The sequence below is a fragment of the Ranitomeya variabilis genome, chromosome 1 (genome assembly GCF_051348905.1).
Source record: "Ranitomeya variabilis isolate aRanVar5 chromosome 1, aRanVar5.hap1, whole genome shotgun sequence".
Taxonomy (NCBI): domain Eukaryota; kingdom Metazoa; phylum Chordata; class Amphibia; order Anura; family Dendrobatidae; genus Ranitomeya; species Ranitomeya variabilis.
In genome coordinates, this window is record NC_135232.1 from 533,539,713 (window position 1) to 533,565,748 (window position 26,036).

The 26,036-nt window shown below is 44.4% G+C and overlaps 1 protein-coding gene across 1 annotated transcript in view; it reads right to left on the reverse strand.

Moving 5' to 3' along the window:
- Positions 1–1,714: 1,714 nt before the first annotated feature.
- The window catches only part of LOC143766682 (excitatory amino acid transporter 5-like), a 2,075,093-nt gene continuing 2,050,771 nt past the window's right edge, over positions 1,715–26,036 (reverse strand). The window contains exon 10 of the mRNA XM_077254538.1: positions 1,715–2,096. Within this exon, the coding sequence (XP_077110653.1) occupies positions 1,959–2,096 (138 nt within the window). The 3' untranslated portion in view covers positions 1,715–1,958. The remainder of the gene's footprint in view (positions 2,097–26,036) is intronic.

Consider the following 26,036-nt stretch of genomic DNA (forward strand, 5'->3'; position numbering starts at 1 on the left):
GACACCTTCCCACCGTCGCCTTCATGTGACCGTGCCTGCTCAAATATTTTGGCATTGCTACATGCACTCTCCCCTTGCCCCGCTTCAAGTGGACTGGCCGAGAGGCCCGAATCTATAAATGTAAAATGAACAGCTCTTCAGAGTGTCCAAGTGTGGGATAAGTTGTCTCCGGGCATTCGGCATGGTGGGAGGAAGGAGGATCAGGGTGAGGAATATGCGGTCCAGACTGATGGCTATGCAGACTTGACCATGTAGTTGACAGGGTGGTGGTGGTGGCAGCAAAGTGACTGGAAGCATTATCCGCTATCCAACCAGCAACCTTTTGACACTGCTCAGGGTTCAATAATGATGTGGTGCTGCGATCCCCTAGTAATTGGGGCAGGAAGGTCAGGTGAGAAGATGTGAGTGTTTGTTGTGGCACAATTTCAGCTTGTTCACGGCCACGGCCTCTGAATACACCATCACCATCACGTCCACTTCCCTGTCCCTTGCTACGCGCCTTGCCCATTTTAAATGGAGTACAATATTTTCAACCTTCACTATAAATTGCTGAATTTGGAGTGAACTTATATGTGCTCCATGTGAGGGAAAACCCCAGTTTCAAATATCTGGCCTGTTGGTAACTATTTTGTTTCAGCAAACTGGTGTCAATAACTTGCCTAAGACACTGCAACAAAATTTACATTGATGCCAGAAATGGCACAATTTTGACCGCACCGATATGCGATCCGTGTGGAGGACAAACCCCAGGTTCAAATATCTGGCCTGTTGGTAACTTTTTTTTTCAGCAAACTAATGTCAATAACTTGCCTAAGACACTGCAACAAAATTTACCTTGATGCCTGAAATGGCACAATTGTGACTGCACTGATGTGTAATCCGTGTGGCGGAAAAACCCCAGTTTAAAATAGCTGTTTTTTTACCGCTGTAGTATGGAAAGGATCTGGCTGTATTCTGCAGTGCCAACAAGCAAATGGAGCAGAAAAACAGTGTTCACTGGATTGCTTTTAAATCAAATAATCAAGATTAAGATAAAAAAAAATATTCCTGGCCCCTGATACCTGGGGCTATATCTACAAATATCTGTAATAGGCCACAGCAGACACAACTGGAATGGACCCTATTGCTATATGCACTGCAGTCTCCACATACATTACCTGCCTGCCTAGCACTGATATCTATGCAGCTATTTGTCCTCCGAAGGACTGATATTTGAGATGGATATGTGTATTATATGTGGTATACCAACACTAACTACGAAGCAAACAAATCTCTCCTTTGCTCAGCAGCATCTCTCCCCACACTTCGTGACTCCGGAGCTGACTGTGACGAGCAGGGTGGCACCAGGTCTGATATAGACCTGATGACGCTGTGCGGCCAGCCAATCACTGTAATGCCACAACCAACATGGCTGCAGCATTACAGTATGTGGCAGACAATCCCTGCATGTTCATTGGCTCTCTAAAGAGCACCAAACATGCCGGGCGGGGACCCGAGTTCCCACCAAGCAAACCCGGAAATACTCGGCTAGCTCCGATCATCGTGATCATCACTAATTACAATCCTAGATAGTAGTTTGCAAATATGCTTAAAGTAGTAGACAAGCATAATGTGAACAGAGCCTTTTTCTTGATAAAATATTTTGTCATTTTTATTATTATTTCAGCTGTAATTCTATAGTGTTATGGGGAAGCATTGTAGATTTAGTGGTACACATAATTTTGAACAGTTAAAGTAAGGTATTGTAAATATAAATAATATAAGCATAGAATACTCACAACTGATAGATAAAGAAACTTGGGTCTTGTTTAAAAAACTATCCAACATCAACACTAGCCTTGTTGTACGTACTGTAGAACTAAGTCTCAGTCCATCTCTCTTTTATCAGAGCACAGTGGAATCTGAGCGTTGGTTGATATTGTCAACAATACCAGTTTTGATGGATTACAGTGTGTTTCTTAAACCTGACATATATTAAACTGTATTGTTCTCTTTTCATATCGTGACTCTTCTATCATCTCCATGATCTGACAATCAGCATGTTGTTGTGGATCATTCATGGACAGTTGCAATGGTGTTATTTCAACCGACAAATCCTAAAGTAGAAAACAAAACACAAAAACCATTTAACAATGTACAAAATGCTAAAATACTAAAATAAAAAACAGGAATGAATTGCTATTATTACTTTTAAGTGAAAAATATTTAGAATTGAGAGTCCTCAGTGATTGATACCTTTTAATAGCTAGCTGAAAAAATGGTATGAAATGGCAAGCTTTCGAGACTACACAGGTCTCTTCATCAGGCATAGACTAATACAAAATCTTAAGAATCCCATATTTATGCACAACACAGCACAGAAATAATGTCATACAGTAGATTAGACAGGTGATGTGAAGCAGAACTACCATTATAGGAGAATGATAAACAGTTGTGTCCATAAATATTGGAACAGTTCATAGATAAGGAGTGTGAATGTTTTATTGTCCTCTGATTGGGGTCTGGTTCTGTTTTGTGATGCCCCCACAAGGTCTGAGGAGCAAATTCCTTAATTGATGTAAAAAGACATACATCCATACGACACATTTATTCCTGCACTGAACATGTAGCTTGACATTCAACTTTGCCAACCACACCCTTGAGGTGGAGATATGGTGAGTAAGCATCCCGCCCATCTCTTACACCTACTCACAAAAAATCCAAACTCTTGTAATAGCTGGTTAACTCTCTCAGCACATAGCATGCTGGAGAGAAACTTATGGGTTTCACATAACTGAAGGAAGCAATCTTCGTGACACATATCTCCCCTCACATAAAGTGCCAGTGACCCCTTCACATGGCATATAATATTTCCCTGCTGAAAAAACTTTACAGGATTACTATCACACCCCCATGAGGAAGCTGTCGCGAAATGCGTGTCGGGCTTTTCAGAGGTATAGCGTGCCACTTGGCTGTATACTTGGAGCACGGAAATACAGACCCAGGTAATATGTATTTATCAATGGCACAAAGTCTCCTTTCATGCTGAATATATGGTGGTCACGAGGTGGACAATGATGTAGCGATTGCCTTCTCATGGTGTGAATCACTGTAGTAGGAATTGATCCTGGATAGAGACGTGCATCAGGTGGATATTGTATGCAGGGCTTAGCCAGCAAGGTATTTGTAATTAACATGCATATGCACCTTTGATAGTACGCTCTATCGGCTACTAGTATGCACTGGCACTTTATGACTATAGGGCATATGCACCTTTGATAGTTTGCTCTATTGGCTACTAGTATTATTATTATTATTATTATTAATTTATATAGCACCATTAATTCCATGGTGCTGTAAATGAGAAGGGGTTACATCAAAATACAAATATCACTTACAGTAAACAAAACTAACAATGACAGACTGGTACAGAGTGGTGAGGACCCTGCCCTTGCGGGCTTACATTCTACAGGATGGTGGGGAAGGACACAGTAGGTCGAGGGTTGCAGTAGCTCCAATGGTGTTGAGGTGGTCGTGTGGTCTTTACAGGCTGTAAGCTTCTTTGAAGAGGTGGGTTTTCAGGTTTCTTTTAAAGGATCCAAAAGAAGTGGATAACCGGATGTGTTGGGGCACTGAATTCCAGAGGATGGGTGATATTCGGGAGAAGTCTTGGAGGCGATTGGGTGAGGAGCGAATTAGCGTGGAGGAGAGGAGGAGGTCTTGGGAGGACCGGAGATTACGTGAGGGAAGATATTGAGAGATTAGTGTGGAAACATAAGGAGGAGAAAGGTTATGGATGGCTTTGTAGGTCGGTGTTAGTAATTTAAACTGGATACGCTGGGAAATTGGGAGCCAGTGAAGGGATTTGCAAAGAGGTGAAGCAGGAGTGCAGCGAGGAGAGAGATTAATTAGTCGGGCAGCAGAGTTAAGGATGGACTGGAGGGGTGCGAGAGTGTTAGAAGGTAGGCCACAGAGGAGTATGTTGCAGTAGTCGAGGCGGGAGATGATTAGGGCATGCACGAGCATTTTGGTAGAGTGTGGGTTGAGGAAAGGACGGATTCTGGAAATATTTTTGAGCTGGAGGCAACAAGAGGTGGCGAGAGCTTGGATCTGCGGTTTGAAGGACAGGGCAGAGTCAAGGGTTACTCCGAGGCAGCGGATTTTGGGGACAGGTGAAAGTGTGATTTAATTTATTTTAATAGATAGATCAGGTAGGGAAGATATGCGTGATGGAGGAAAGATAATGAGTTCAGATTTGTCCATATTGAGCTTGAGGAAGCGAGAGGAGAAGAAGGAGGATATGGCTGATAGACACTCTGGGATTCTGGACAGCAGAGCGGTGACATCTGGGCCAGAGAGGTAGATCTGAGTGTCATCGGCATATAGATGGTACTGGAAGCCATAGGACCTTATGAGTTGTCCCAGGCCAAGTGTATAGATTGAGAAGAGTAAGGGTCCTAGGACAGAGCCTTGGGGGACACCAACAGAGAGGGGGCGAGATGAAGAGGTAGTATGGGAGTATTGCATTGGCACTTTATGACTATAAGGCACTTTATCCTATGAGGAGGTCTTCATGAATTTTGTGAAAAAATAAAAAATGCTTTGTAATTAACCCTTTATAAAAAATGTTCATAGTCAATATTGCATGAAAGCAAGTATATGAAATCGACTTGCTCTAGATATCTGCATATGCCATTGCTTACCTTTTATTTACAATTTGTTCTGGTCTAGAGGCACTATTTTAAATTGTCTGTATTGTGTATATATGTCAATAAAGTTATAATTTTTAATTGAAAGTAAGACACTTCTTGATTCAGTATGATTTAATAACTATTTCTGTGGTCAGTATGTTTACAGGATTACCATCGCAGGAAAATTTGCCCAACTCAAATGGACTTGTTACACTGCAGTACTAATAAAGTGATGCCATTGCTAACCAACCAAAGTCTGGCTGTATGCTTTTGACGCACAACTGGTGCAGTATAAATGGCGTATAATTTTTTTTGCTCTGAACAATTTGCAGGATTTAGAGCAAAAATCATATTTTCCCTGAGAAGGGCTTTTGGTATGGGTTGCAGCAGAAAGGACGTGCAATTAACCCAATCCTGTCCTACACTATCCCTTTGTCACAATCTCTCTTAAAGTACTGCTAACAGCAGTAGTAATATTTAGGGTTGAGCGAAACGGGTCGGCCATTTTCAGAAGTCACCGACTTTTGGCAAAGTCGGGTTTCATGAAACCCGACCCGACCCCTGTGTGGGGTCGGCCATGAGGTTGGCGATCTTCTGAATCTGGTATTGGAATTCCGATACCGAGTTCCGATATGTTTGCGATATCGGAAATCGGTATTGGAATCCACATTTAAGTGTAAAATAAAGAATTAAAATAAAAAATATTGATATACTCACCTCTCCGACGCAGCCTGAACATCGCCGCTGGTAACCGGCATCTTCCGTTCCTAAGAATGGCGCTTGAAAGACCTTTCGATGACGTCACGGCTTGTGATTGGTCGTGGCGGCCCACGTGACCGCTCAGCGACCAATCACAAGCCGTGACGTAATTCTCAGGTCCTTAAATTCCTCATTCTAGGAATTTAGGACATGAGAATTACGTCACGGCTTGTGATTGGTCGCTGAGCGGTCACGTGGGCCGCCGCGACCAATCACAAGCCGTGACGTCACCGAAAGGTCCTTCACGCGCTCATTCTTAAGAAGGAAGGCTCCCGGAAAGAAGCAGGGCGCATCCGAGGGTGAGTATATACCTAATAGGAATATACTCACCCTCGGCTTCTTTCCGGCAGCCTTCCTTCTTAAGAATGAGCGCGTGAAGGACCTTTCGATGACGTCACAGCTTGTGATTGGTCGCGGCCGCCCACGTGACCGCTCAGCGACCAATCACAAGCCGTGACGTAATTCTCATGTCCTAAATTCCTAGAATGAGGAATTTAAGGACCTGAGAATTACGTCACGGCTTGTGATTGGTCGCTGAGCGGTCACGTGGGCCACCGTGACCAATCAATCACAAGCCGTGACATCATCGAAAGGTCTTTCAAGCACCAATCTTAGGAACGGAAGATGCCAATTACTACCAGGGCGCGTCAGAGGGTGAGTATATCAATATTTTTTATTTTAATTCTTTATTTTACACTTAAATATGGATCCCAGGGCCTGAAGGAGAGTTTCCTCTCCTTCAGGCCCTGGGAACCATAGTATCCCATTGCACTGCATTGGGTTTCGTGTTTCGGCCGACCCCGACCCCGACTTTTTTATAGGATCGGCCGATTTCACTCGGCCCGACTTTTGAGAAAGTCGGGTTTCGTGAAACCCGACCCGATCCTATAAAAATAAAAGTCGCTCAACCCTAGTAATATTGTTTATAATTATCCCTAATAAGGACTGCTGTTGTCATAAATTTTGTCTAATCCTTGCCTATACATATAAACTTTCTCTGCCCTACCTGTTTCAGCTGGTACGCTATGTGGAGCATAGCGTCCAGTGACGCTATGCGGCCAGCCAATCACAGTGATACCTCTATCAACATGGCTATGGCATTTCAGTAACTCGCAAGCAATCCCCACATGTCTATCGGCTGTCTAACAAAGGCCAAACATGCGGGGTGGGTTTCGAGCTTGCATGCGAGCATTCTAAAATACTCGCTGAAATACTTGCTGAAATACTCGCTGAGTAACGAGCATTTCAAGCTACTCACGAGCAGTGATGAGAATGCTCGCTCATCACTAGTCTCTACCAAGTGTAGTGATAATCAGAAAGAAAAGTCTGCCAACTGTAAGTAGCTTATTTTCAAGATGGCCATTGAAAACCATCAAAATAGGCAAATTCCTCTAACAATATTATATTTACGCTTGTACTTATTGTTTTTAACTTTCTTATTTTTTCAGACCAAGCATTTTATGGTATTAACTGTATGTTTTCTATTGCTGCAGGTTTGAAAAAGGAATACTAATCTTAGGGAGAAGTGTCCTATCTGCAAAGAAAGTTTGACAGGCGGCGCCGTAATCCTCGTTCTTGAGGCGGGCGCTGATGGCATAAATTCAAGAATTCTGAGAGGTGACAGTGTTGTTACTGCTGGCTCTAAAGTGCATGTGCAATGCCAAAGCATTATATAAATAAAAAAAAGACATTCATTGGATGAAACATGAGTCCAGAAAACCAGAACTGAAGAAAAAGGAACGAGCGTTTGCCGCATCTTTCAGGAGTAGGAGTAATTGTCTTTTCTGTTAGACACTTGTTTGCCTTGGAGGTTCTGATTACAGCTACGTAAGAACAGATACATTTGCCAGGGCTATCAAGGATTGCTGTGAAAGTTGTTCGAATGACTGGCCGATGAAAGTAAAAGGGAGCATTTAGTACTATGGAGTAGAGTTGAGCGACTTTTACTTTTTTAGGATCGAGTCGGCTTTCACGAAACCCGACTTTGTCAAAAGTCGGGTCGGGTGAAATCGGCCGATTATTGCGAAAAGTCAGGGGCCGACCGAAACATGAAACCCAAAGCAAGTCAATGGGGAATCAAAGTCGGCATTGAGTGGAGGACAGGAAAACACCTACAGTGCCCATTTTAATGCCAAAAACATCAATTCTTGTTACTTAAGCTTGTCAATCTTAATTTACCTTATAATAATAGTTAGGCATTAAAAATTGGGGGTCATTTGGCTAAAGTTGTGGGGGGGGGGGTAGGGCTGGCTCAAGTTTTTCGTGGGCCCAGAAAACGCGGACTACGTCACGGCGGTGGAGCAGGGAGAGGTAAGTATTAAACTTTGCAAGTGCTGTGATCCTGAGCAAGCAGGGGGGCCCATTCGTTCGCATTGGCACGGGCACAGGGCCCCTCAAAGTACGGCGGTGTGTTTGACGGCGGTGGCGCCTCCAACCGGTAGAGACACTTTTGCGTACTATGAGGGGCCCTGTGCCAGTGATGTCGCCAATGAGTATGCCCCCCCACATGATGAAGGAACCTGCACTTTCATCTGCACCTTGTCCCTGTGTAAGGTGGTACAGTATGCGGGAAGGGGAACCTGACTTTCAGCAGGGTCAAATTATGGCTGTGTAGAGTGCAAGGGAAATGTAGTGGTCTGGGTCAATGTACCAGCAGACTAATCTAGCAGTGGCTGGGCAATGGGCAGGATGAGGAGGAAACACAGATATAGGCCCAAATAATAAAGTGGGCTAAATGCAGTTCAAAATTGGTAACAGGACTAAACAGGTGGCATTGCTTTGTTCAGCGGAGGACAACTGTAAGGAGTGGCTGACACAGTGAGTAGGCCAAAATAAGTAAGTAGGCTAAATGAAGTTCAAAATTGATAACAGGACTAACCAGGAGCATTGCTTTGTTCAGTGGAGGACAACTGTAAGGAGTGACTGACACAGTGAGTAGGCCCAAATAAGTAAGTAGGCTGTCACGGAGTGACTGACCCGGTATAAAACGACCCAACCATAGGTCTGTCACGAACAGCACAACACACAAGGGAACACCGGGGACACAATTACAACGGTGGGCCCTGTCGGTAGGGACTGGGGGAATGGGCAGATGAGCCAGGTGACCTCTTAAAGGATGGAGGGAGTGGTCACCACAAACATCAGCTGACCCAGCAGCAATGCAATAACACCAGCGGCCACCGGGGGGGGGGAAACTGCATTAACCCCCAATGACCAGAAAGGAAAAAAGGTCTTAAACTGAGGCAAACCAGATCTGCCACAAATCCAAAATTGGATCGTGACAGTGCCCCCCTTTCAATGAGGGACCTCTGGACCCTCAACAATGGACCTCACCAGTAAACAACCTACAGTGAGGACGTCTCGATTCACCAGAGTTCACCTCCTCAGTCACCTGACCCTCAGGTTTACGGTGGACACAGCACGATGGAGATGACAACGTAGGCGGCACAAATCTCCAGAGCGCCAACCTGTGGAATGAGTTGTGTATGGGCATTACTGAGGGTAACTCCAACTGGTAAGTCTTCGGACTGACAATGGCTGACACCCGATATGGCCCGATTACCCTTGAACTCCAGATTCCAGTTCCACACTTCCACCTGATATTTTTGGTGGACACCCACACGTAATCATTCACACACAGGTCCGGACCTGAACGTTTATTTTCACGCATGCATCTGCCACAAGATGGTGAACTCTTTACAGAACCGACAACAGAGGCGTCCCCCTGTGTTGACAAAATCACTTCCCAACTATGCATCGAGGGAACCACCACCCTCCTCTGACCCCTCCTCCTACGAGGTCTCTAACATACCGGGTTAGAATGTAGTGAGGGTAGAGTCTTGCCCCTACTCCCTTCAAGCACCTCTACTGCCCCCACTGGAGAAGAAGGGGTAGGTTGTAGAAGGACGGCAGAGATCGTAGTTCCCGGGCAGCAGTCCTCACACAACTGACCCCAGCTGACTACTTCTCTGGACGGCCAGTCTATGACCGGGTTGTGTCTTTTCAACCAAGGGAGACCTAAGACCATGGGAGTTGGTATGCCCTCCAAGACGTAGCATGACAGGGACTCTTCATGACAAGCCCCTATACGCAGATGTATATTGTCTACGACTTGGGTAATGCTCCCCTGGTTGAGCAGGGCAGAGTCAATGGCCTGGACGCTTAGGGGTCTAGCTAGCGACCTACTCATCAGGCCATGGGTCTGGACAAAATGAGCATCCACCAAATTGATTCCTGCTCCACTGTCCACAAGCACCGGAACATTCTCAGTTACCCCACCAACAACCACCTCAGCAGGTAAGGTAAACTGAGATGAGAAAATGGAGGAAATATACACTCCCTGGTCGCTTCCTTCCACACAACCAGGGGGACGCGGCTTTTTAGATGGAACAGGAATTTTGGCGTGAGCTGGGCCAACATTGATAAAATGACCAGTCTGCCCACAGTAAAAATATGCCCCCACACCATGGCAAACCCCAGACAACCCCGTTTGGGAACCTCCCACCTGCATGGGTTCGTCCGCCTGGTCAGGTGTGTCCTCCTCCCTAGCAAGGACTACAGGGGGCACATTTGGTGTATGCCTCTCCCTCAAGCATCTATCCACCTGGATGGCAAGGGACATGGCGGCCTCCAACAATTTGGGGGCTGTGTACTGTACCAGAGTATCTTGCAACCCAGGGGACAGACCCTGCACAAAATGGCTCCTAAGGGCCGGGTCATTCCACTGTGTGTCAGTGGCCCACCTCCTGAACTCTGAACAGTACTCCTCCGCCTGCCTGCCCCCCTGCTTGATCTTACGGAGTTGGGATTTCACCAAGGAGACGCCGTCCGGGTCACCATATACCAGCACCAGAGCCGCAAAAAACTCGTCCACTGACCGTAGAGATGGTGAAGCGGTCGGCAGGGAGAAGGCCCAGGATTAGGGATCACCTTTAAGAAGGGAAACGATGATTCCCACCCGTTGTTCCTCACTCCCTGATGAACGAGGGCGGAGCCTGAAGTATAACTTGCAGGCCTCCTTAAAAACCAAAAATGTATCTCTCCCTCCAGAAAACCTGTCAGGGAGAGATATCTTGGGTTCTGGTAAGAGCCTGTGCCTGAGCCGAGGCCCAGAACCCCAAAAACTGCTGCAGCTGCTGTACCACCTCACCATGCAGATCCTTGAGCTCAGTGGTGAGAGTCTGGAGCAGTTGGGAAAAGGCCTGCATTTGAGCCATGGCTCACCAGAAAAAATGTGACGGTCGGTGTTAATGTCACGGAGTGACTGACCCGGTATAAAACGACCCAACCGTAGGTCTGTCACGAACAGCACAACACACAAGGGAACACTGGGGACACAATTACAACGGTGGGCCCTGTCGGTAGGGACTGGGGGAATGGGCACCTCCTGCACTGGTCTGCAGATGTGCCCTGATCTTGCTACCATCCCTATATGGGTTCTTTCAACCCATCGCTGACCAGGATACCTAGTCCCTAAAAATGAAAAGATGATCCAGCTTCCAAGTAAAATATAAAAGTTTAATCCAACATGTTAAAATGAGGAGACAACTCCTGGGACGGTATCATACACATAGTAAGGCGAGCGACCAAGCGGTCTTTATCACAGCTGATCTGCTAAATGACATATCCGGTATATATACAATATAACACCAATCAGATGCTAGAAAAATGTCATGTGATACATAGGCAAATATACCAAATAAATCAAAACAATAATGTGCAAAAAAATATATACAATGGATAATAAACAATACACAATGAATAAAAATGAAATAAATATGAAGACATAAAGAAAATGAATAAGGAGAAAGGAACATTGCTAATAATGAAACATTAGTTCATTTCGTTTGTTCAAACCACCTGGAAACCTTGTACCTAGATTAAAGATCCAGAACGCTTCTCTGGTAAGTAACGCTCTGTGAATATCTCCACCGCGCAAAGGTTTTTTAATTTTCTCAATACCTATTACTTTTAAGGAAGCTGTATTGCGGGAATGAAAATCAATAAAATGCCTTGCCACCGAGGAAATGGTGCGACTATTATTTGTAGTGCACTTGATGTCATACAAATGTTCCGATATGCGATTTTTTAATTTACGAGTAGTACACCCGATATATGATTTTTCACAAATCGTGCAATCAATTTTGTAGACCACAAATCGTGTATTACAATTTATAAAGGTTTGAATTTTATATTGATTTTCATTTCCTCCGGTACCAAAAAACTTTGCGGTGGTAAGATGTCTGCACGTAGTGCAATTAGTTACATTGCATTTGTAACAACCTATGCAATGCAACCAAGTATTAGATAAATGTCCAGAAGAAAAATGATTGGGAGATATTATGTTGCCCAAGGTAGGTGCTTTCCTGGCTACTATATTACATCCCTTGGACAGAATATGAGCAAGAGTGGGATCTTCACGTAAAATGGGCAAAGCTTTGTTAATAATAGTTTTGATTTGATTGAACTGTGGACTAAATTGTAGACACACGTATGGTTTGTTGCCTATATTAATTCTATTTATATTTTTCTTTTTTTAATTATTTACGCTTGTTCCACTGCCTGTCTCTGAGGAGATAAGACTTGATTGTTCTTTCTGATTTACTATATGTACTGCTCTGTCTAACATCCAATGCGGATATCCACGTTTTAAAAATTTATTTCGTGATTGGATTAGATCTTTAAATAAATCATTGTTGTTATTACAGTTTCGCTTCAATCTCGTGAATTCACCCACAGGAATCGCTTTAACTGTGTGCCTAGGATGACTACTTTTAGCGTGAAGTAACCCATTACCTGCCATTGGTTTTATAAAAGTTCGTGTGGAAATAAGTTCATTAGGAACACCTGTCAACTCCAGATCCAAAAAGGAAATCTTGGATACAGCCTGAACATATGTAAATTTTAAATTAAAATTGTTATCATTAATATAATTTACAAAGTCCTGTATGGCAGATACATCGCCGCGCCAAATAAACAGCGTATCGTCGATGTATCTGCCATACCAATGAATGCATGCAGAAAATGGATTGGAAACTGCAAAGAGGTGTGAATACTCCCAATAAGACATGACCAAATTTGCTAGGGAAGGTGAAAATTTAGCCCCCATGGCCACACCTGTGCATTGTAAAAAATATTCAGAATCAAAAGAAAAGAAATTATGCGTCAAAAGAAAATAAGTTACCTGTAAAATAAAATTAATCAGATCACTTGAATATGAGCTATACTTGTTCAGATGGAATTGTAACGCTTGTATTGCAACATTGTGAGGGATACAAGTGTACAAAGAAATGACATCGCAACTTAGCCAAGTATATTCCAATTTCCATTTCTTTTTTGTTATCATACCCAGTATATCTTTGGTATCCTTAATATATCCTGGGGTCCTGGATACCAATGGCTGTAATAGAGAGTCCAGCCACTGACCAAGAAATTCATTTAAAGATCCTACGCTAGAGACTATGGGTCTCATAGGTGGAAAAGCGGCTTGTTTATGAATTTTAGGAAGCCCATATAAAATGGGCATCACTGGGTGAGAAACTCATAAAAAATCAGCCTGTTTAATGGTCAGGACCCCCAAGGATATTCCCTCTTCAATAATTTTGTCAATTTCAGATTTAAATGAGGGGGTAGGATCAGAAGTCAATTTTTTGTAAATGTTAGTGTCCGCTAAAGATTTTAGAATTTCATTTTTATAGTCAGAGGAATTCATGATGACAATTATGCCTCCTTTATCACTAGTTTTTATAACTATGTCATTCATATCTTTTATCTCCTGAATGGCTCGTTTTTGGTTTATAGATAAATTGTGTTTGACTGAAACTCTTTGATTCTGCAGGGTTTTAAGATCTCGCTCCACTATTTCTTGAAATTTATTCATACATTCAGCCCGAGACTGCAAAGGATAAAAAAAGGGGTTCTTTGTTACCAAATCTAAAGATTGATTAACCAATTTATTGGATTCAGCATCCTGATCCTGCAAATCTTGCAGAATCAAAAGGGACACCTGTTCCTGAAAATCCAAAGAATGAAAAACATTTGCTGCCCCATAATTTTCCTCAGACAAATATTCTTGTTGTTCGGCTGAAAAAAAATGTTTTTTAATTGTGAGATTCCGAATGAATTTATTGATGTCCAAGATTGTTGCAAAAAGATTAAAGTCTTGATCTGGCGCAAAATTTAAACCAAAAGACAATACTTCCAATTGGTCTCGTGAAAAAGATCTAGATGATAAATTTATAACATTATTATTCATCTCATTGCACCCTTCCTGCGGCGGGTCTGCACACCATATAGACTTTCTGTGCTTCCTCCCGCCGCGCCTTTTGCGTTTTTTGACTTATTCACATGTTTAATGGGACTGGTATCTGTGAGCTCATTGAGGGAGGCATCCGATGTGCTACAGCCATTATCGTCAGAATCCCCCTCTCTTGAGCTGAAGCTTACAAAACGCTTGTTCTGTTTTTTGCGGCGATTGGAAAACCGCATAATAGATCTAGGTGTTTTGGAAGAGTCTATGCCTTCATTCCAGTTGAACACTTTATTGGTTGCATAGTCATCCAAATCTCGTTGAAATTTGCGTTTTTTTCGTTGTATAATTTCATCCTCTAATATTGTGACGTCTTCCTGAATTTTCTTGTATGGGACGTTATTTTCTAGAATGATGTCCATACTCTGTAAATTTGCTTTAGATACATCAATTTCTTTTTGTATGTCATTGAGTTTTTTATCCTCATATTTCACAATTAAACGCATGAGATTAAGTGAACAGGTGCTTAATATTTCGTTCCACTCCTCAGAAAATGAACTGCCCAAATCAGTGGTGGCTAGTGTTGAGCGATACCGTCCGATACTTGAAAGTATCGGTATCGGAAAGTATCGGCCGATACCGGCAAAGTATCGGATCCAATCCGATACCGATACCCGATACCAATACAAGTCAATGGGACTCATGTATCGGACGGTATTCCTGATGGTTCCCAGGGTCTGAAGGAGAGGAAACTCTCCTTCAGGCCCTGGGAACCATATAAATGTGTAAAAGAAAGAATTAAAATAAAAAATATCGCTATACTTTACCTCTCCGACGCAGCCGGGACCTCAGCGCAGGAACCGGCAGCGTTGTTTGTTTAAAATTCCCGCTTTTACATGGTTACGCGAACTCCCGGCTTGTGATTGGTCAGGGCGCCCATGTTGCCGGGCCGCGGACCAATCACAGCAAGCCGTGACGAAAATACGTCACGGCTTGCTGTGATTGGTCCGCGTCCCGGCAACATGGCCGCCATTAACCAATCACAAGCCGTGACGTCACGGGAGGCTGGACTTGCGCGCTTTTGAAAAAGCGCGCGTGTCCAGCCTCCAGTGACGTCCCGGCTTATGATTGGTCACGGCGCCATGTTGCCGGGACGCGGACCAATCACAGCAAGCCGTGACGAAAATACGTCACGGCTTGCTGTGATTGGTCCGCGGCCCGGCAACATGGCCGCCATTAACCAATCACAAGCCGTGACGTCACGGGAGGCAGGACAAGCGCGCATTTTAAAATTGCGCGCGTGTCCAGCCTCCCGGCTTGTGATTGGTTGATCGCGGCGCAACCAATCATAAGCCGGGACGTCACTGGAGGCTGGACACGCGCGCTTTTTCAAAAGCGCGCAAGTCCAGCCTCCCGTGACGTCACGGCTTGTGATTGGTTAATGGCGGCCATGTTGCCGGGACGCGGACCAATCACAGCAAGCCGTGACGTATTTTCGTCACGGCTTGCTGTGATTGGTCCGCGGCCCGGCAACATGGGCGCCCTGACCAATCACAAGCCGGGAGTTCGCGTAACCATGTAAAAGCGGGAATTTTAAACAAACAACGCTGCCGGTTCCTGCGCTGAGGTCCCGGCTGCGTCGGACAGGTGAGTATAGCGATATTTTTTATTTTAATTCTCTCTTTTACACATTTTAACAATGTTAAAATGTGTAAAAGAGAGAATTAAAATAAAATGTTGTTCCGATACCCGATACCCGATACCACAAGAGTATCGGAATCCCGGTATCGGAATTCCGATACAGCAAGTATCGGCCGATACCCGATACTTGCAGCATCGGAATGCTCAACACTAGTGGTGGCTTTTTTCTTGATTTGCAAGCCTCTTGGCACCATATTTTTGGATATATAATTCTGAAGTGTGGTTAAATCCCACCAGATTTTGGTTTCCTGGATCATGAGTTTTTTCAGTACAGACCATGAGTTAGAAATTTCAGACATAGCAACATTTTCTTCAAATGTACCAGAGAAAACCTTAGCTGCTTTTTGCATGCGGTTTGTAGTGGTATCTGACATAGTGCAATGTCTCCAAAAAAATAGAATATAATAAAAGCAGAGGAAGCACTTACTTGTGATGATATATAGCCAGTCCCGAAAATGAGGAGTTAAATCTGGGGTGCACGGTAATCAGCAAATGTAGAGTTGTTCCTCACTCCCTGATGAACGAGGGCGGAGCCTGAAGTATAACTTGCAGGCCTCCTTAAAAACCAAAAATGTATCTCTCCCTCCAGAAAACCTGTCAGGGAGAGATATCTTGGGTTCTGGTAAGAGCCTGTGCCTGAGCCAAGGCCCAGAACCCCAACAACTGCTGCAGCTGCTGCACCACCTCACCACGCAGATCCTTGAGCTCAGTGGTGAGAGTCTGGAGCAGTTGGGAAAAGGCCTGCATTTGAGCCATGGCTCACCAGAAAAAATGTGACGGTCGGTGTTAATGTCACAGAGTGACTGACCCGGTATAAAACGATCCAACCGTAGGTCTGTCACGAACAGCACAACACACAAGGGAACACTGGGGACACAATTACAACGGTGGGCCCTGTCGGTAGGGACTGGGGGAATGGGCACCTCCTGCACTGGTCTGCAGATGTGCCCTGATCTTGCTACCATCCCTATATGGGTTCTTTCAACCCATCGCCGACCAGGATACCTAGTCCCTCACTTGCCCTGCACCTATCCCTAAGTAGGGAACTGGCAGGTGCGAGCACTGGTCCCACCACTGCACTAATACAACACAGGGTGAGGAAATACAGACAAGGGAAAGAAAAACAACACTTAGCTTAATGCTGCAAGGCACGGCACAGCAGGAAGAAACACCAGATTCACTGGACACAGCAGTAGAACAACAGTTCCCAGCAAGCTCCTACTCCCAGCTTGGTCGCTGAAGAATGAACTAACACCGACAGCCAGCTGATGAACCAGGTGACCTCTTAATGGATGGAGGGAGTGGTCACCACAAACATCAGCTGACCCAGCAGCAATGCAATAACACCAGTGGGGAAAACTGCATTAACCCCCGATGACCAGAAAGGAAAAAAGGTCTTAAACTGAGGCAAACCAGATCTGCCACAAATCCAAAATTGGATCGTGACAGTACCCCCCTTTCAATGAGGGCCCTCTGGACCCTCAACAATGGACCTCACCAGTAAACAACCTACAGTGAGGACGTCTCGATTCACCAGAGTTCACCTCCTCAGTCATTGATAACAGGACTAACCAGGAGGCATTGCTTTGTTCAGTGGAGGACAACTGTAATGAGAGGCTGACACAATGAGCAGGCCCAAATAAGTAAGTAGGCTAAATGCAGTTCAAAATTGGAAACAGAACTAAACAGGCGGCATTGCTTTGTTCAGTGGAGGACAACTATAATGAGAGGCTGACACAGTGAGTAGGCCCAAATAAGTAAGTAGGCTAAATGCAGTTCAAAATTGGTAACAGGACTAAACAGGCGGCATTGCTTTGTTCAGTGGATGACAACTGTAATGAGAGGCTGACACAGTGAGTAGGCCCAAATAAGTAAGTAAAAACCAACACCTTATACTGTCTAAAGGCCAAGGGAAATCAAGTATGTATACAACCAGCCAATATTCCTTTTTATTATTTTACTAGATAAAAATATTAAATCTTCAATTAATATACTTAAAACCATGAAACACAACCACAAACACACCACAGCAAACAACCGTGCTCTCTAAATATATCCCTATATGAAAAATCCTAAATACTCACTACCTAGCTGCGGAGGTTGGCACCCTATACACAATCGAGATTGGCGCCCCCGCTCGGCGTCGACTGGCCCCAAAGCTCCTGTTATTGCCCTAAATATGTGTCACAATTGGGCTCTCTAGTATACAACAGGAAATATTTAGATAGAGGTAGACTAAAGCCGTTATTGCTATTGATTTGCCAATAATAGGGCCAGAAAATTGATAATAGTGTGAGAGACACGGACACACAAAGTGCAAAATAGTGCAAAAATTAGTGCTCTAGTGAACAGAAAAAATCCCTTGCTATACTGCTGCCTATTACTTAGAATCCTGCCTGACTGTGGGGGTTGGCACCCTACTGTACAGCGGATATGGTGCCCCCACTCCACGTCGGCTATCCCTTGGATTCCCTATAGATAACTAGAATATATACATAAGGAATAGATATATCTCTATGTTATCTTAATATGGCCTAATATTAAAAGCCACATACCATGCAGAATATTGAGGAATCATCTCTTAATATATACACTGGTGTCAATAGAATATAACATGAAACAAAGAGGACTAATTAATTCCCCAAGATATGCCCTAGAAAGTCATATAATTGATAAATCAGTCAATAGATACTAATGCGGTTGATATATTCTTTCAAACTCAACAAGGGACTATTTATCAATATACACCAGTGTTAATGCAATGCAGCAGCAAGCAAGGAAAGATACTCATCTTCCTAATGATGTCATATTGCGCCTCTACGCGTTTCACCTTCACAGATCATCAGGAGGCCATGATGTATAGATGTGTCATGGAGTCATTCACTCTCTCTCAGTTATATAGACCATTGTCAGGTGCACCAGGAGACTCTAATTAGCACCACCAGAGGAATAGCATTAAAGTCCTTAAAATTTGTCTCCAGCTAATGTCCATCTTTTAAAGCATAAACGCAATCTCCCTCCAAAGTAGCGCTTCAAATGCCCCATGTCTAGATACTATGCACCATGTTTGTGCGGCCCACTAATATTGATATAAAGTGCATTCCTGGGGCATGGCTTTACCTCTGGTGTGCCGCTATCATTGGATTGTTCCCAGCGTGCGTTCCAGCTGGAGCGCACTTCACCCTGCTATCCGAAGTGCGCATGGCCAGAAGCTAATATGCGATATACTGCCGGTCTACGCATGGCAGACCTTATGAAACTAGCCGCGCTTTATTAGCGTCTGTCGGCAATGCGCATGACTGGAAGCCGATAAACGAAGCCCCGGTCACCAACCACTCACGTCACTTGTTGTCATTGCTAAGCAACCAGGCCAATAGTTACTACGCTAGCGAGCGGACAGATATCAACGCCTGTCTCAATAGAATTAGATAGTAGGTAAGCGTACATACAGTGGGGCAAAAAAGTATTTAGTCAGTCAGCAATAGTGCAAGTTCCACCACTTAAAAAGATGAGAGGCGTCTGTAATTTACATCATAGGTAGACCTCAACTATGGGAGACAAACTGAGACAAAAAAATCCAGAAAATCACATTGTCTGTTTTTTTATCATTTTATTTGCATATTATGGTGGAAAATAAGTATTTGGTCAGAAACAAACAATCAAGATTTCTGGCTCTCACAGACCTGTAACTTCTTCTTTAAGAGTCTCCTCTTTCCTCCACTCATTACCTGTAGTAATGGCACCTGTTTAAACTTGTTATCAGTATAAAAAGACACCTGTGCACACCCTCGAACAGTCTGACTCCAAACTCCACTATGGTGAAGACCAAAGAGCTGTCAAAGGACACCAGAAACAAAATTGTAGCCCTGCACCAGGCTGGGAAGACTGAATCTGCAATAGCCAACCAGCTTGGAGTGAAGAAATCAACAGTGGGAGCAATAATTAGAAAATGGAAGACATTCAAGACCACTGATAATCTCCCTCGATCTGGGGCTCCACGCAAAATCCCACCCCGTGGGGTCAGAATGATCACAAGAACGGTGAGCAAAAATCCCAGAACCACGCGGGGGGACCTAGTGAATGAACTGCAGAGAGCTGGGACCAATGTAACAAGGCCTACCATAAGTAACACACTACGCCACCATGGACTCAGATCCTGCAGTGCCAGACGTGTCCCACTGCTTAAGCCAGTACATGTCCGGGCCCATCTGAAGTTTGCTAGAGAGCATTTGGATGATCCAGAGGAGTTTTGGGAGAATGTCCTATGGTCTGATGAAACCAAACTGGAACTGTTTGGTAGAAACACAACTTGTCGTGTTTGGAGGAAAAAGAATACTGAGTTGCATCCATCAAACACCATACCTACTGCAAAGCATGGTGGTGGAAACATCATGCTTTGGGGCTGTTTCTCTGCAAAGGGGCCAGGACAACTGATCCGGGTACATGAAAGAATGAATGGGGCCATGTATCGTGAGATTTTGAGTGCAAACCTCCTTCCATCAGCAAGGGCATTGAAGATGAAACGTGGCTGGGTCTTTCAACATGACAAGGATCCAAAGCACACTGCCAGGGCAACGAAGGAGTGGCTTCGTAAGAAGCATTTCAAGGTCCTGGAGTGGCCTAGCCAGTCTCCAGATCTCCACTCTATAGAAAACCTTTGGCGGGAGTTGAAAGTCCGTGTTGCCAAGCGAAAAGCCAAAAACATCACTGCTCTAGAGGTGATCTGCATGGAGGAATGGGCCAACATACCAACAACAGTGTGTGGCAACCTTGTGAAGACTTACAGAAAACGTTTGACCTCTGTCATTGCCAACAAAGGATATATTACAAAGTATTGAGATGAAATTTTGTTTCTGACCAAATACTTATTTTCCACCATAATATGCAAATAAAATGATAAAAAAACAGACAATGTAATTTTCTGGATTTTTTTTTCTCAGTTTGTCTCCCATAGTTGAGGTCTACCTATGATGTAAATTACAGACGCCTCTCATCTTTTTAAGTGGTGGAACTTGCACTATTGCTGACTGACTAAATACTTTTTTGCCCCACTGTATAAACCAGCACTTTCTCATATACCGGGCCCCATAGATATATTCTGTGTTTATGTGTATAGGACCTAATAGTGCATAACTTAATAGGTACCGTAGGGCAGATATACGCTCCTCCTATATACAGCCACACATTTGTGACTACAGTAACTGTTATACAGACAGAACAGTCACCTGGATTGTGTGATGTCACTGCAATATGTCACATAGTGACATGTATATTAAGAATGACATAGTCATTGGCGTGATTACATAATAACATATACAGACATAGTTGGTAATCCAAAGTCATATCTATAAATATATCCATACACCTAAGAGAAAGTGAATATTAGAATACCATAGAATTATAAATACAAAGTAAAACATTTTTTGGATGGATTATTTATAATGTTCACAGTAAATACTGTGCACCCTGATATCACAGGGTCCAAAATAGTGGCACAGAGAGTATTGGATACATATTCAGGTACACCCCATACTGGCAAAGGATAGCTGGGTATGATTATGATTATATGAAACAGAAAAACAGGCCCCAGTAACTTATGTCATTCAGGAGAAAGAGAATAGGAGGAGGCCGCGATAAATGAACTAGTCACTATAGGAAACATGCATAAGACAAGTTCTCATTAAGTTCAAGCGGTGCAATATAGTTCATCCGATGGATCCATGCACATTCTTTTTGTAGCAGTAGTCTATCGAAGTCACCACCCCTCGGATTCGGTGTGTAGACCTCAATAATACTGAATGAGATCTCATCAATATTTCCCTCATGCATCTCATTTATATGTCTCACTATCGGCGTGTCTCATCTATGCCTAATGTCCCCTATGTGCTCGCCTACTCTCCTCCTAAACTCTCTCTTTGTCTTTCCAACGTAATCCTTAGGACAATTACAATTGGCTACGTAGATCACACCCATGGTTTTACAGTTGGAAAAATCACGGAGATAATATTTTTTTCCGGTAGATGAACTGGTAACAAACTTGCAGGGTTTCATAAATCTACAATTGACACCCCCCCCCCACACACATTTAAAGAAACCACAGGTTCTTCTATCAAGCCATGTGCCCACAGGAGTTGGCCTTTTGAAATAGCTATGCACCAAATTATCTTTTATGGACCGACCTTTCCTGTATGTTATCTGGGGTCTAGGTCCAATCATCTTAAGGTACCTTCACACGAAACGACTTTGTAACGATATCGCTAGCGATCCGTGACGTTGCAGCGTCCTCGCTAGCGATATCGTTTAGTTTGACACGCAGCAGCGATCAGGATCCTGCTGTGATGTCGCTGGTCGCTGAATAAAGTCCAGAACTTTATTTGGTCGTCCGATCGCCGTGTATCGTTGTATTTGAAAGCAAAAGCAACGATACCAGCGATGTTTTACACTGGTAACCAGGGTAAACATCGGGTTACCAAGCGCAGGGCCGCGCTTAGTAACCCGATGTTTACCCTGGTTACCAGCGTAAAAGTAAAAAAAACAAACAGCACATACTCACCTGCGCGTCCCCCAGCGTCTGCTTCCTGACACTTACTGAGCGCCGGCCCGAAAGTGAAAGTGAAAGCACAGCGGTGACGTCACCGCTGTGCTGTTAGGGCCGGAGCTCAGTCAGTGTCAGGAAGCAGACGCTGGGGGACGCGCAGGTGAGCATGTACTGTTTGTTTTTTTTACTTTTACGCTGGTAACCAGGGTAAACATCGGGTTACTAAGCGCGGCCCTGCGCTTAGCAACCCGATGTTTACCCTGGTTACCCGGGGACCTCGGCATCGTTGGTCGCTGGAGAGCGGTCTGTGTGACAGCTCCCCAGCGATCAAACAGCGACGCTGCAGCGATCGGCATCGTTGTCGCTATCGCTGCAGCGTCGCTTCGTGTGAAGGTACCTTTAGTCAGATCAGGGTCAGAAGATAAGATGTCCCAATGTTTTTCCAGGATCCTAGCCACTCTTTCATTCTGGCAGTCATAGGTTCCTATAATTCTGAAGTACTTCCACCAGCTCAGGGGCACGGCTAATATGCTAATCTGTTCCTGGGCTGGTGGGAGGAATGTTGTGAATTTGGATTCTGGGCCCCCCCGGTGGCTACTGGTGGAATTGAACTGGTGTCTTCATCTTCTCTGTTCACCTGTTCCCATCAAGATGTGGGAGTCGCTATATAACCTTGCTGCTCTGTTAGTTGCTTGCCGGTCAACAATGTTATCAGAAGCCTCTCTGTGCTTGTTCCTGCTCCTAGACAACTACTAGATAAGTTGGACTCTTGTCCATGTTTGTTTTTGCATTTTTGTTCCAGTTCACAGCTGTAGTTTCGTTACTGTGTCTGGAAAGCTCTTGTGAACAGGAATTGCCACTCTGGTGTTATGAGTTAATGCCAGAGTTTTAAAGTAATTTCTGGATGGTGTTTTTGATAGGGTTTTTAGCTGACCATGAAAGTGTCCTTTCTGTCTTCTGCTATGTAGTAAGTGGACCTCAAATTTGCTAAACCTATTTTCATACTACGTTTGTTATTTCATCTTGATTCACCGCCAATACATGTGGGGGGCCTCTGTCTCCTTTCGGGGTATTTCTCTAGAGGTGAGCTAGGACTAATATTTTCCTCTGCTAGTTTTATTTAGTCCTCCGGCTGGTGCTGGGCATCTAGAATCAACGTACCGGTAGGCATGCTACCCGGCCACTGCTAGTTGTGCGTTAGGTTTAGTTCATGGTCAGCTCAGTTTCCATCTTCCAAGAGCTAGTTCCTATATATGCTGATGCTATGATCTCTTGCCATTGAGATCATGACAGTTTGACCGGCCCACTAAAGGGTTAAAATCCTTGGCTGAGAAAGGAGAGAAATAAGTAGTCTGCTGAAATTTTTTTTTTTTTTCTCTCCTTTGAATGGCTCTGTGTTCACCTGTTTGCAATGGATCTTCAGAGTGTAACTGCAGGTTTGAATAATCTCGCCACGAAGGTACAAAATTTGCAAGATTTTGTTTGTCATGCACCTGTATCTGAGCCGAGAATTCCTTTGCCGGAATTTTTCTCGGGGAATAGATCTGGGTTTCAGAATTTTCGAAATAATTGCAAATTATTTTTGTCCCTGAAATCTCGCTCTGCCGGAGATCCTGCACAGCAGGTCAGGATTGTGATTTCCTTGCTCCGGGGCGACCCTCAAGACTGGGCTTTTTCATTGACACCAGGGGATCCTGCGTTGCTCAATGTGGATGCGTTTTTTCTGGCCTTGGGGTTGCTTTATGACGAACCTCATTTGGAGCTTCAGGCAGAAAAAACTTTGATGTCCCTATCTCAGGGGCAAGATGAAGCGGAAATTTACTGCCAAAGATTCCGTAAATGGTCTGTGCTTACTCAGTGGAATGAGTGCGCCCTGGCGGCGACTTTCAGAGAGGGTCTCTCTGATGCCATTAAGGATGTTATGGTGGGGTTCCCTGTGCCTGCGGGTCTGAATGAGTCCATGACAATGGCTATTCAGATCGATAGGCGTTTGCGGGAGCGCAAACCAGTGCACCATCTGGCGGTGTCCACTGAGAAATCGCCAGAGAGTATGCAGTGTGATAGAATTCTGTCCCGAAGCGAGCGGCAGAATTTTAGACGGAAAAATGGGTTGTGTTTCTATTGTGGTGATTCTACTCATGTTATATCAGCATGCTCTAAGCGCACTAAAAAGCTTGGTAAATCTGTTTCCATTTGCACCTTACCGTCTAAGTTTATTCTATCTGTGACCCTGATTTGCTCTTTGTCATCTATTACCACGGACGCCTATGTCGACTCTGGCGCCGCTTTGAGTCTTATGGATTGGTCCTTTGCCAAACGCTGTGGGTATGATTTAGAGCCTTTGGAGACTCCTATTCCTCTGAAGGGGATTGACTCCACCCCATTGGCTAATAATAAACCACAATACTGGACACAAGTAACTATGCGTATTAATCCGGATCACCAGGAGATTGTTCGCTTTCTGGTGCTGTATAATCTACATGATGATTTGGTGCTAGGATTGCCTTGGCTGCAATCTCACAACCCAGTCCTCGACTGGAAAGCTATGTCTGTGTTGAGCTGGGGATGTAAGGGGGCTCATGGGGATGTACCTGTGGTTTCCATTTCATCATCTATTCCCTCTGAAATTCCTGAGTTCCTGTCTGACTATCGTGACGTCTTTGAAGAATCCAAGCTTGGTTCGTTACCTCCGCACCGAGAGTGCGATTGTGCCATAGATTTAATCCCGGGTAGTAAATACCCAAAGGGTCGTTTATTTAATCTGTCTGTGCCTGAACATGCTGCTATGCGTGAATATATAAAGGAGTCCTTGGAAAAGGGACATATTCGTCCATCGTCATCTCCCTTAGGAGCCGGTTTTTTCTTTGTGTCAAAAAAAGACGGCTCTTTGAGACCATGTATTGATTATCGGCTTTTGAATAAAATCACTGTTAAATATCAATACCCATTGCCGTTGCTGACTGATTTGTTTGCTCGCATAAAGGGGGCCAAGTGGTTCTCTAAGATTGACCTTCGTGGGGCGTATAATTTGGTGCGAATCAGGCAGGGGGATGAGTGGAAAACCGCATTTAATACGCCCGAGGGCCACTTTGAGTATTTAGTGATGCCTTTTGGTCTTTCAAATGCTCCGTCAGTTTTCCAGTCCTTTATGCATGATATTTTTCGCGATTATTTGGATAAATTTATGATTGTGTATCTTGATGATATTCTGATTTTTTCGGATGACTGGGACTCTCATGTCCAGCAAGTCAGGAGGGTTTTTCAGGTTTTGCGGTCTAATTCTTTGTGTGTGAAGGGTTCTAAGTGTGTTTTTGGGGTACAGAGGATTTCCTTTTTGGGATATATTTTTTCCCCCTCTTCCATTGAAATGGATCCTGTCAAGGTTCAAGCTATTTGTGATTGGACGCAGCCCTCTTCTCTTAAGAGTCTTCAGAAATTTTTGGGCTTTGCTAACTTTTATCGTCGATTTATTGCTGGTTTTTCGGATATTGCTAAGCCATTGACCGATTTGACTAAGAAGGGTGGTGATGTTGCTGATTGGTCCCCTGATGCTGTGGAGGCCTTTCGGGAGCTTAAGCGCCGTTTTTCCTCTGCCCCTGTGTTGCGTCAGCCTGATGTTGCTCTACCTTTTCAGGTTGAGGTCGACGCTTCTGAGATCGGAGCTGGGGCAGTGTTGTCGCAGAAAAGTTCTGACTGCTCCGTGATGAGGCCTTGTGCCTTCTTTTCCCGTAAATTTTCGCCCGCTGAGCGGAATTATGATGTTGGGAATCGGGAGCTTTTGGCCATGAAGTGGGCTTTTGAGGAGTGGCGCCATTGGCTTGAGGGGGCCAGACATCAGGTGGTGGTATTGACTGACCACAAAAATTTGGTTTATCTTGAGACCGCCAGGCGCCTGAATCCTAGACAGGCGCGCTGGTCATTATTTTTCTCTCGGTTTAATTTTGTGGTGTCATACCTACCGGGTTCTAAGAATGTTAAGGCGGATGCCCTTTCTAGGAGTTTTGAGCCTGACTCGCCTGGTAACTCTGAGCCCACAGGTATCCTTAAGGATGGAGTGGTATTGTCAGCCGTTTCTCCAGACCTGCGGCGGGCCTTGCAGGAGTTTCAGGCGGATAGACCT